Source organism: Bison bison, unplaced genomic scaffold (genome assembly GCF_000754665.1).
Source record: "Bison bison bison isolate TAMUID 2011002044 unplaced genomic scaffold, Bison_UMD1.0 scf7180017864242, whole genome shotgun sequence".
NCBI classification, from domain to species: domain Eukaryota; kingdom Metazoa; phylum Chordata; class Mammalia; order Artiodactyla; family Bovidae; genus Bison; species Bison bison.
This window is the reverse complement of record NW_011494814.1, coordinates 2,165,084-2,178,546: the sequence shown is the minus strand read 5'-3', so window position 1 is coordinate 2,178,546 and position 13,463 is coordinate 2,165,084. Positions and strand designations below refer to the sequence as shown.

General features: G+C 36.0%; 1 protein-coding gene across 10 annotated transcripts in view; it reads left to right on the top strand.

Moving 5' to 3' along the window:
• Positions 1-13,463, top strand: part of NUBPL (nucleotide binding protein-like) — a 399,736-nt gene that overhangs the window by 85,563 nt on the left and 300,710 nt on the right. For all 10 annotated transcript variants that reach the window (XR_825857.1, XR_825856.1, XR_825858.1 and 7 more), the window contains exons 5-6: positions 12,265-12,304; positions 12,399-12,489. Coding sequence is in view for 7 of the 10 variants with exons in the window: in XM_010846993.1 (XP_010845295.1) it covers positions 12,265-12,304; positions 12,399-12,489 (131 nt within the window). In the remaining 3 variants the exon portion in view is untranslated. The remainder of the gene's footprint in view (positions 1-12,264; positions 12,305-12,398; positions 12,490-13,463) is intronic.

Below are 13,463 nucleotides of genomic sequence, written 5' to 3'. Positions count from 1 at the left end.
TGAAGGGCATGGAACATAGCATGAAAAGGTCTGTCATAGGTCTAATAAGACCTTCTAGAAGGAGGTAATGGAGAAAATGTGACTGAGGCATTCTTTAAAGAGATAGATAATGTTTGAGAGGTTTCCAGATAGAACTAAAATTTAGGAAAACAATAGCGTATAATTTGGCCTGGGAGAGAGAGTCATTAGATTTTAAACATTCAGATGGGAAAAGGAGCAGTATTGATTAACTTTATACTTTAAATGTTTGTGTACATTACTGGATCATCATTTTAAGAACAGAACTGGACCATGTGATTTCTATTTTAGAAGGGGGAAATGAGGGAAAGAATCACAATAAAAAAATAAGGCTACTCCTCAAAAAACTTAGGCAAAGAGAAAGTACAATACAGAATAGTTGATATGAATTCAAATGTACCAATAATATTAATATTATGCAACTCTCCAGTTGCAAGATTAATATTGTAAGACAGGATAAAACAAAACCTAAAACCATAATTACAACAAGAGTAAAATCCGGATAGGTTAAAGCTGTTTAGAAGAGTTGTTCCTTAAAACATAAAAATGTACATAGGCTAAAAGTTAAAGGATCGAAAATGATAAATCAGGCAAAATGAAAGTGGGTATAATATTAATAGACAAAATAGACTTTGAAGACTTTTAAAGCCAAAGTATTACTGAAAGTGAGGAATTGCTACCTGTAAACAAGCTTCCTCTAATGGCTATCTATGGACTCTTCTTTTTGAATGTAAGTGGAACATTTGGAAAAATTGACTGTGTGCTGGCCACTGAAACAAGTTTGAGTAAATTTCAAAGATTATACATTCAGACCACATTCTCTAATTGTCACACAATTAATTTAGAAGTTTATAACAAAATAGTAACTAAAAACATCTACACATTTGGAAATTAAGTTGATTAATAACTTATGGTTGAAAGAAGAAATAATGAAAATGAAAACATGGGACAGTGCTAAAATAATATTTAGAGGTAAATAGTCATGTTATATTTAAAAAGAAGAAATTGAAAATAAATCTGGTAACTCTTTAACTGAAGAAATTAGAATAATGCAGTCAACCCAAAGATAGTAGAAGGAATAAAGGGATTAAGAACAGAAATTAATGAACTTGAAAGCAAAGATACAGTGGAGAGGACCAACAGAACTGAAAAAAAATTAATAACTTAGACAAATTTCTGGTAATGTAGAATTAAAAAATAGATGTATAAAAAAATTGGAAATAAAGATGGGAATTGACAGATACAACCATTAGTTTTAATTATGAGAAAGTGTTTTAAACATTTTCTGAAATAGAAAATTCCTGAAAAAATATGTATCACCAAAACAGGTTAAGAAATAAATACAATATCTAGATCATTCTATACTTATTTAAAAAAATGGAATCAGTAGTTAAAAATCTTATTGTGATGAAAATAGCAAGCCAACACTCAAAAAACTGGTAATTCCAATCTTTTTTTTTTTTCATTTTTTAATTAATTTATTTTTTAATTGAAGGATAATTGCTTTACAGAATTTTGTTGTTTTCCAATCTTACACAAACTCACTCATGGAATAGAAAAGTATACAATACTTTACAACTTATGAGGCTTAACTGTGAGGCTAGTTAAACCTTAGAAGCTGGGATGAAAAGAGAAAAATTATGGAACAGTCTCCCTAATTAATGTATGTAAAAAGACTGAAGCAAATGTTAGCAAAACAAATTCAACATTATACAAAACAACTATATTTTGATTAAATTTGATTTAATACACAAAAGCACATTTGATTCAGTATTAGTAAAACTTTGTTAATGTAGCTTACTATTTTAGCAGATTAAAGCAGAAAAAGTATAATTCAGAAAGATGCTGAAAAAGCATTTTACAAAACCCAGAAACCATTTATGATCAAAACTCTTCTCGAACAAGGAATAAAATTATCGGAACTTTCTTTAACCTGATACAGTGTATCTCTTAAAAATATATAGCAAAAATCATACTTACTGGTGAACTATTAAAAGCATTCCATTTAAAATTATGAGTAAGAGAAAGACGCTGGTATCACAGCTTTATTTAACATTATATAGGCACTCCTAACCTGCAAAATAAGTTCCAACACATACTAACACAGGTGAATAGGGAATTAAATAAAAGAAGCAAACTGTCATTATTTGCAGAAAATATAATTAAGTAGAAATAAATTTAAATCTATAGAAAAATTATTAAAATGGGCACAGAAATTTAGTAGGGTGATTAGATATAAGATTAATATATGAGAAAATTAAACTTCTATTTAGTACCAATAAAAAATTAGAAAGTTCAGTTTCAAAAAAGATACAAATAGCTTCAGAAATACAGGGTACCTGGGAACAAATCTAGCAAATGTACAAATTTCATGTGGAAAATTTTTTTAAGTTTTATTGAAATAGAAAAATGGTAACGATGACCCTATATGCAGGACAGCAAGAGACACATGTAAAGAACAGACTTTTGGACTCTGTGGGAGAAGGCAAGGGTGGGATGATTTGAGAGAAAAGCATGAAACATGTATATTACCATATGTGAAATAGATGACCAGTCCAAGTTCAATGCATGGAACAGGGCAATCACAGCCAATTCATTGGGACAACCCAGAGGGATGGGATGGGGAGGGAGGTGGGAGGTGGGGCTTGGGACAGGGGGACACATGTACACCCATGGGTGATTCATGTCAATGTATGGCAAAAACTACCACAATATTGTAAAGTAATTAGCCTCCAATTAAAATAAATAATTTTTTTTAATGTCAATAAATGGAAAACAAATGATGTTCATGGATAGGAAGACTAAATTTTATAAAAATCTCAGTCTTCCTAATAGTCTTGCAAATTCAGTCAAAACTCCACTTGTCAAAAGTGATGACCAAGTTGAATTTACGTATTATAAAGATGAGCAAAGGGTCTATGAACAGATAAGAGAGAATAATATGTGGCTTGCTGTGCCATATAACAGGACTTATTATAAAGCTGCACTATATGCCCTATTTGAGGATAGACAGACTTAAGGATAGACAGATAAACAACTAGAACTGAATAGATAGTCCAGAAACAGAATATACATATTTGGAAACCTGATTTATGACAAGGCTAGCATTGCAGATTATTGATGATGGGATAATTTATTATCCACACAAAAATAAAAAAGTGAATCCTCACATTACACACACAAATTAATTTTAGATGGTTTAATGACTTAGATGGCTCAGATGGTAAAGCATCTGCCTGCAGTGTGGGAGACCTGGGCTCAACCCTGGGTTGGGAAGGTTCCCCGGAGAAGGCAATGGCAATCCACTCCAGTACTCTTGCCTGGAAAATCCCATGGACGGAGGAGCCTGGTGGGATACAGTCCATGGGGTTGCAAAGCATCAGACACAGCTGAGCGACTTCACTTTAATTAATGACTTAGATGTGAAATTCAAAGCCATGGAGGTTTAGAAGATAATATGAGACTGTCTCAATGACTGTATTACTAAAGGCTTTCCTAAAGAAAACCCAAAAAGGTTAGAATATAAATGAAAAAAATCGATTAGTTTGATTACATAAAAAGTAAGAACTTCTGCTATTCAAGAGACATTATAAAGGATTCAACAGAGCCTTGTTCAAGATGATGAACTCAAATACCTAGTGCATTTGATTAATGAATTTGATACTTGTGCAACTGGAAAATGGGAACAAACAGCTAATAAATACATAGAAACTGAAGGAAACGCATACACACGTTCCGCCAAAGATCTTATCAGTTCAGAGAGACAAAGGAAAAATAGTATTGTGTGCTATATTGCTCATCTGTTACTAACATTTACATGACTATGTAATAAAAATTGTGTGATATAATTGTGTTGGGAAGATGGGTGCATGAAAAGTGTGTCAGTGTTTGTGGAAAAGAGCTAAATAATATGTCATAACTAAAAACTGTCAGACTTTTGGTTTGGTGGATTAGCTAATTGTATAGTATCAACATTAATTTTATAGTTGTGACTAATTGTACTACGGTTATATAAAATATTAACATTAGGGAAAGCTAGGTGAAGGGCATATGAGGACTTTGGCTATATTTGCGACTGTCTGTAAGTGTAGTATTAATTCATTGTAAGAAGTTTAAAAAGTCAGTTAATTAGCCATCTGTATGTCTTTGGAGAAATGTCTGTTTAGGTGGGTGGGGTGAATTGAGAAAGTAGTACTGAAACATAAATTCAGTTCAGTTCAGTTCAGTCGCTGTCGTGTCCGACACTTTGCGACCCCATGAATTGCAGCACTCCAGGTCTACCTGTCAATCACCAATTCCTGGAGTTTACCCAAACTCATGTCCATCCAGTCTGTGATGTCATCCAACCATCTCTTCCTCCATCGTCCCCTTTTCCTCCTGCCCCCAATCCCTCCCAGCATCAGGGTCTTTTCCAATGAGTCAACTCTTCGCATGAGGTGGCCAAAGTATTGGAGTTTCAGCTTCAGCATCAGTCCTTCCAATGAACACCCAGGACCGATCTCCTTTAGAATGGACTGGTTGGATCTCCTTGCAGTCCAAGGGACTCTCAAGAGTCTTCTCCAACACTACAGTTCAAAAGCATCAATTCTTTGGCGCTCAGCTTTCTTCACAGGTGAACTCTCACATCCATACATAACCACAGGAAAAACCATAGCCTTGACTAGACAGACCTTTGTTGGCAAAGTAATGTCTCTGCTTTTGAATATGCTATCTAGGTTGGTCTTAACTTTCCTTCTCAGAAGTAAGCGTCTTTTAATTTCATGGCTGCAATCACCATCTGCAGTGGTTTTGGAGCCCTCCCAAAATAAAATCTGACACTGTTTCTCCATCTATTTCCCATGAAATGATGGGACCTGATGCCATGATCTTAGTTTTCTAAATGATGAGCTTTAAGCCAACTTTTTCACTCTCCTCTTTCACTTTCATCAAGAGGCTTTTTAGTTCCTCTTCACTTTCTGCCATAAGGGTGGTGTCATCTGCATATCTGAGGTTATTGACATTTCTCCCAGCAATCTTGATTCCAGCTTGTGCTTCTTCCAGTCCAGCGTTTTTCATGATGTACTCTGGATAGAAGTTGAATAAGCAGGGTGACAATATACAGCCTTGACATACTCCTTTTCCTATTTGGAACCAGTCTTTTGTTCCATGTCCAGTTCTAACTGTTGCTTCCTGACCTGCATATAGGTTTCTCAAGAGGCAGGTCAGGTGGTCTGATATTCCCATCTGTTTCAGAATTTTCCACAGTTTATTGTGATCCACACAGTCAAAGGCTTTGGCATAGTCAATAAAGCAGACATAGATGTTTTTCTGGAACTCTCCTGCTTTTTCGATGATCCAGCGGATGTTGGCAATTTGATCTCTGGTTCCTCTGCCTTTTCTAAAACCAGCTTGAACATCTGGAAGTTCATGGTTCATGTATTGCTAAAGCCTGGCTTGGAGAATTTTCAGCATTACTTTACTAGCATGTGAGATGAGTGCAATTGTGCAGTAGTTTGAGCATTCTTTGGCATTACCTTTCTTTGGGATTGGAATGAAAACTGACCTTTTCCAGTCCTGTGGCCACTGCTGAGTTTTCCAAATTTGCTGGCATATGGAGTGTAGCAATTTCACAGCATCATCTTTCAGGATTTGAAATATCTCAACTGGAATTCCATCACCTCCACTAGCTTTGTTCGTAGTGATGCTTTCTAAGGCCCACTTGACTTCACATTCCAGGATGTCTGGCTCTAGGTGAGTGATCACACCATCGTTATTATCTTGGTCATGAAGATCTTTTTTGTACAGTTCTTCTCTGTATTCTTGCCACCTCTTCTTAATATCTTCTGCTTCTGTTAGATCCATACCATTTCTGTCCTTTATCAAGCCTATCTTTGCATGAAATGTTCCCTTGGTATCTCTAATGTTCTTTAAGAGATCTCTAATGTTTCCCATTCTGTTGTTTTCCTCTATTTCTTTGCATTGATGGCTGAGGAAGGCTTTCTTATCTCTCCTTGCTATTCTTTGGAACTCTGCATTCAGATGTTTTTATCTTTCCTTTTCTCCTTTGCTTTTTGCTTCTCTTCTTTTCACAGCTATTTGTAAGGCCTCCCCAGACAGCCATTTTGCTTTTTTGCATTTCTTTTCCATGGGGATGGTCTTGCTCCCTGTCTTCTGTACAATGTCATGAACCTCAGTCCATAGTTCATCAGGCACTCTATCTATCAGATCTAGGCCCTTAAATCTATTTCTCACTTCCACTGTATAATCATAAGGGATTTGATTTAGGTCATACCTGAATGGTTTAGTGGTTTTCCCTACTTTCTTCAATTTAAGTCTGAATTTGGCAATAAGAAGTTCATGATCTGAGCCACAGTCAACTCCCGGTCTTGTGTTTGCTGACTGTATAGAGCTTCTCCATCTTTGGCAGCAAAGAATATAATCAATCTGATTTCGATGTTGACCATCTGGTGATGTCCATGTGTAGAGTCTTCTCTTGTGTTGTCAGAAGAGGGTATTTGCTATGACCAGTGCGTTCTCTTGGCAAAACTCTATTAGCCTGTGCCCTGCTTCATTCCGTACTCCAAGGACAAATTTGCCTGTTACTCCAGGTATTTCGTGACTTCCTACTCTTGCATTCCAATCCCCTGTAATGAAAAAGACATCTTTTGGGGGTGTTACTTCTAAAAAGTCTTGTAGGTCTTCATAGAACCGTTCAACTTCAGCTTCTTCAACGTTACTGGTTGGGGCATAGGCTTGGATTACCATGATATTGAATGGTTTGCCTTGGAAACGAACAGAGATCATTCTGTCGTTTTTGAGATTGCATCCAAGTACTGCATTTCAGACTCTTATTGACTATGATGGCTACTCTGTTTCTTCCAAGGGATTCCTGTCCACAGAGGTAGATATAATGGTCATCTGAGTTAAATTCACCCATTCCAGTCCATTTAGTTTGCTGATTCCTAGAATGTCGATGTTCACTCTTGCCATCTCCTATTTGACCACTTCCAATTTGCCTTGATTCCTGGACCTACCATTCCAGGTTCCTATGCAATATTGCTCTTTACAGCATCGGACCTTGCTTCTATCACCAGTCACATCCATAGCTGGGTATTGTTTTTGCTTTGGCTCCATCCCTTCATTCTTTCTGGAGTTATTTCTCCACTGACCTCCAGTAGCATATTGGACACTTACCGACCTGGGGAGTTCCTCTTTCAGTATCCTATCATTTTGCCTTTTCATACTATTTGTGGGGTTCAAGGCAAGAATACTGAAGTGGTTTGCCATTCCCTTCTCCAGTAGACCACATTCTGTCAGACTTCTCCAGCATGACCCGTCCGTTTTGGGTGGCCTGACATGGCATGGCTTTGTTTCATTGCGTTAGACAAGGCTGTGGTCCGTGTGATCAGATTGGCTAGTTTTCTGTGAGTATGGTTTCAGTGTGTCTGCCCTCTGATGCCCTCTTGCAACATCTACCATGTTACGTGGGTTTTTCTTACCTTGGACGTGGGGTATCTCTTCACGGCTCCTCCAGCAAAGAGCAGCCGCTGTCAGTGGGTGTTCACTATATGATGCAGAGAGTTCATACCTGGTGCTCTGTGACAGCCTAGAGCAGGTGGGGTGGGTTGGGAGATGGAAGGGAGGTTCAAGAGGGAGGGGACATATGGATACCTATGGCTGATTCATGCTGATATACGGCAGAAACCAACACATGTTGTAAAGCAATTATCCTCCAATTAAAAATAAATAAAATAAATTAGAAAACAAGAAACAGCAACAACAAAAAAGTCAGTTAAGAGTTACTGGCTCTGGAGAGTAATAAAATAGAAGAGGGTTGGGGATTATTGACATTTAGTAATAATTTTAATTATACTACTTGAGTCTTTAATCATTATGCATATGTTATTGAAGAAAATAGAAAGTAGAACGAAGTCCAAAGCAGAATGAAGGAAAGTTGTTACTCTGAAAATTTAACTTGGATGCTTTGGAAAGAATTGATGAAGTTATGTGGAAAAGAGTCCTATTACCAAATTAGCTATGAGGAAGATTGAGCTTGTTAGTTTAGTCAGAAGTTATAGAGGGAAACCATAAAGAAATATATACATTCTTAAACATTTTAGTTTGGAACAGTAAAAAGCATTCTTATTCACCAGTCTTTTAATGAAGGGTCGTAGTTTTTTCTTTGTGTGAAGTGAAAGTCGCTCAGTCGTGTCCAACTCCTTGCGACCCCATGGACTATACATCATGGAATTCTCCAGGTCAGAATACTGGAGTGGGTAGCCTTTCCCTTCTCTAGGGGATCTTCACAACCCAGACATCGAACCCAGGTCTCCCATATTGCAGGCGGATTCTTTACCAGCTGAGCTATCAGGGAAGCCCTTTTCTTGTGTAGGTATCCAATGAATAGAGTTGAGTTCAGTAATGGATTTCTTGTATAAACCATGCCTATATGCTTTATACATTATTTTAAATTTAAACTTCTTTAAAGAGGAGAAAGAACTGAAGAATATATGATAAAATCTGAATGTGTAATCTTGCTAGATTTTTATGATTTTGTCCTAAACTTTTAGCCCTGTACTTGTCTAAGTTATCTAAGATAAGAGGGCTTTTTATATACTTTGTTATGGTGAAAATGTAGGATATGGTAGCGAAAATGACTGGAGGCATGACTGCACAGATAGTTTGATAAAATAAACTATATTTTATAATAGTCTTTTGCCCCATGAAGTGTATTTTCTTTGTTTTGTTGTGAGCATAAGTAGTACATTGGTTTTTATCTTAAGATTAATACAATTTCTTGTTTCAGATTAGAGTCAAGTTGTTTTTTTTTTTCTTTCTTTTATTGTGGTAAAAACCACATAACTTAAAGTTTACCCTGTTAACCATTTTTAAGTGTACGTTGTTCAGTCACTCAGTCGTGTCCGACTCTTTGTGACCCAATGGGCTGTAGCACGCCAGGCTTCCCTGTCCGTCTTCATGTCCTGGAGCTTGCTCAAACTCATGTCCATTGAGTCGGTGATGCCATCTAGCCATCTCGTCCTCTGTCGTCCCCTTCTCCTCCTGCCTTCAGCCTTTCCCAGCATCAGGGTCTTTTCCAGTGAGTCAGCTCTTTGCATCAAGTGGCCAAAGTATTGGAGCTTTAGCTTAGTCATCTCATCCTCTGTCGTCCCCTTCTCCTCCTGCCTTCAGCCTTTCCCAGCATCAGGGTCTTTTCCAATGAGTCAGCTCTTTGCATCAAGTGGCCAAAGTATTGGAGCTTTAGCTTCAGCATCCGTCCTTCTAATAAATATTCAGGACTGATTTCCTTTAGGATGGACTGGTTGGATCTCCTTGCAGTCCAAGGGACTCTGAAGAGTCTTCTCCAACACCACAGTTAAGTGGTATTTAATACATTTATAATATTGTTCAGCCATCAGCACCAACTATCTCCATAGTTCTTTTCATCTTGGAAAACTGAAACACTCTGCCCATTAAACAGTACCTCTTTATTGCTACTTCCCCATGCTTTTGTCAACCATCATTCTACTTTCTGTCATTTTGACTTTCAGTATCTCATTTAAGAGGAATCATAGAGTAGTTCTCTCTCTTTTTTTTTTTTTTTTGGTGGATAACTTACTTTACTCAGCATAATGTTCTCATGGTTCATCCTTGTAGCGTATGTCAGAATTTTCTTCCTTTTTTGAGGCTGAATAATATTCCATTGTATATCTATACCACATTTAGCTTATCCATTCATTCATTAATGGGCACTTGGTTTGTTTCCACATTTTAACTATTATGAATACTGTTGCTATGAACACGAGTGTACAAAAATCTCTTCGGGACACTGAGGCCATGCTTTCAGTCCTTTTTTGGTATATAGTAAGAAATAGAGTTGCTGGATTGTATAGTAATTCTATTTTAGTTTTTTGAAGAACTCATATTATTTTCTGTAGTATTTCCATTTTACATTCCTGTGAATAGTGCACAAGGATTCCCATTTGTCTATATTCTTGCCAATTGTTATTTCTTGTAGGTTTCTATTTTTTACATTTTGATGGCAGCTATCCTAATACTGTGAGGTGACCTCTCATTATAATTTTGATTCACATTTTAATAACAATCAGGATGTTGAACATTTTTTCTTGTGCTTATTGGCCATTTGTATACCTTCCTTGAAGAAATGTCTATTCACTTCCTTTGCCCATTTTTGAATTTTGTTGTTTTATTGAGTTTTAAGAATTTTCTCTATATTCTGGGTGTTAATCTCTATAGAATAAATGATTTACAAATATTTTCTCCCATTTTGTGGATTGCCTTTTCACCCTGTTGATATTGTCTCCTGATGCACAACATTTACAAACTTTCATGAACTCCAGTTTGTCTGGGTTTCTTTTGTCGCTCTTGTTTGGTGTTGTATCCAAGAAAGACTCACCAAATCCAGTGGCATGAATCTCTTGCCCTGTGTGTTCTAAGAGATTTATAATTAATAGCTCTTCCATTTAGGGCTTTGATCCATTTTTTAGTTAATTTTTTATGTTAGGTAAAGGTCCAACTTCATTCTTTTGTGTTTGGATATCCAATTTTCCCAGCTTTCCCCCCATTGAATGATTTTGGCCTCTTTGTGAAAAAATCATTTGACTGTATAAGTGAGAGTATATTTCTGGGGTTTCTATTCTATTCCATTGGTTTATATGTCTGCATTTCTGCCAGTACCCCACTGGGTTTTGATTGCTGTAGCTGTGTAGTAAATTTTGAAATAAGGAAGTAAGAGTCTTCAAGCTGTGTTCTTCTTTTTCAAGATTGATTTTCATATTGGGGATCCCTTGAGATTCCATATGAATATTAGGATGGATTTATTTCTGCAAAAAATGTTAACAGCATTTTGATAAGGATTGCGTTGAATCTGTAGGTGACTTTGGGTAGTATTGCCATCTTAATGTTAAGTCTTTCAGCTGATGAACATGGGATGTGTTTTTATTTTTGTCTTCTTTAAATTCTTTCAGCAATATTTTATAGTTTTAATTTTACAAGTCTTTTATCTCCTTGATTAATTCCAAAGTATTTATTCTTTTTGATGCTGTTATAAATAGGATTTTCATTATTTCCTTTTAAGATTGTTCATGTGTATAAGAAATAAACTGATTTTTTAATTTTAACTTTGTATCTTCTACTAGGTTTACTTATTAGCTCCAATAGTTTTCTTTCTGGAATCTTTAAGGTCTTATATATAAGATCATAATATCTGTGAAACGAGGAAACTTTACTTCCTCCTTTGCAGTTTGGATGCTATTTATTTCTTTGTCTTGCTTCATTGCTCTGGCTATAACTTTCAGTATTATGTTGAGTAGAAGTGGCAAAAGTGGGCCTCCTTGTCTTACTCCTGATCCTAGAGGAGAAACATTCAGTCTTTTATTATTGAGTACTATGTTGCTTTTGGTTTTTCACATTTGGCTTGTATTATGTTGAGATTTGAAGTAAGAAATTGACAGACAAATTACTTATTGAGGCTATTTTTTAGAACACTTGAAAATTATAGATGTGTTTCTGAAACTATATCCCACCTGTTTTTAGATGTTGAATCTATTGCATATGTTAGTTGTATACTTGGTATGATGTTTTAACTGTTTCAAATTGAGATGTATTAATTTAAGAGTAGCAATATGAGTAGCTTTGTTATTTTTCAGTTGCTAAGTCCTGTCTGACTCTTTGGGACCCCACGGACTGCAGCACACCAGGCTTCCCTGTCCTTCACTCTCTCCCAGAGTTTGCTCAGATTTATGTCCATTGATTCAGTGATGCCATCCAACTATCTCATCCTGTCACCTCATTCTTCTGCCCTCAACGTTTCCCAACATCAGGGTATTTTCTAATGAGTCGGCTCTTCACATCAAGTGGCCAAAGTATTTATTGGTGCTTCATCTTCAGCATCAGTCCTTCCAGTGAATATTCAGAGTTGATTTCCTTTAAGATTGACTGGTTTGATCTTGCAGTCCAAAGGACCCTCAAGAATCTTCTCCAGCACCACAGTTGAAAGTATCAATTCTTTGGTGCTCAGCGTTCTTTATGGTCCAACTCTCACATCCATTCATGACTACTGGAAAAACCATAGCTTTGACTATACGGACCTTTGTTGGCAAAGTGATGTCTCTGCTTTTTAATACACTGTCTAGGTTTGTCATAGCTTTTTTTCCAATACCTTAGTTAGATTTTTAATTTGACACTGCTTGATGATTATGTTTATGTATAGTGACTTTCTCTTCTAAAAAATGTTTTTTTCTCTTTCAGGCAACTTAATGCGGCCTCTTTTGAATTATGGTATTGCTTGGTGAGCATATTTTTTTTTTTTACTTTATGTTAGTTTTCAGAGTAATATTGATTACCCTATGTAATTTAGTTGTATTTTTGGTTTCCTTCTGCAGTATGTCCATGGGCTTCCTGGTTGAAGAGACTGCCCCCCTTGTTTGGAGAGGTCTTATGGTAATGTCTGCCATTGAGAAACTATTGAGGCAGGTAATAAAATTGCTTTAAGTAGAATTTTATTATGGGTACACTGTGGTAAATATTTGCTGGTGAAGGGTCACTAAAGTTTCCAGTCATGTTTGAGATGTTTTGCAAAAGAATCCAGTTGACAGACTGAATTTATAATGAGTTATGTGGCGCCAAGACCAAATTCTACCATCATGTGATTGAAACTTTCCCATTGCTTTTCAGTACTAATGTCTAATGCCTTATTTTATATTGTTCTGTTTCCCTTTTCAGACTCTGTTGAGTCTGTAGTACAATGAGGATATCTATTTTATAAGTAATCTGCCTTCTTTAGATTTATGGTTAATTTCATTGTGGCCAATATTGAGTTATAAGGGCATTGTAGAAATTCCTCAAATGTAGAAAAAAATATTTAAACCACCGTGTTTATGATTTAAAATTGCTTCAGAAGAAAATGAAATTTTATTTTACTCTGAGTACATATGGCTGTATATTTATATATATAGTGTCTGTCCAATCAACTTTAATTTATCCTTAAGGAAGAGAACATTTGATTTGATAATCTAAAAATATCAGATGGGCTGTATGTTATTTATAGAAATAAATTTTATTTTTTTCTTAGTTGCTGTACATTTATAGTTAATTATTTTCTAGGTTATAAGTACTTCACATTTTCTCACTGACTCACAACAGTTACCCCCTATTTATTCACGTTTTACTTTAGGTCAGGCACCATGCCATAGGTTGACAGTTCTAATCATAGGTACTCCTATATTCATTTCCAGTTGTTAAAGTAAGTAGATATTTCTTGAACTCTGAAACTCTTCTTTTTCCCCTGTAACATCTTGTCTTATTTTTCTGCTGCTTGAGTTCTGATAAATTTGCTTTTTGATCTTTGTTCCCAGGATCTTTCTGTTTTCCCAGCACATTTAAGTCTCTTGGCTACATTTCTTTCTCTTTTACACTCAGATCCCATAGTTAGTTATTTCAGTTATACT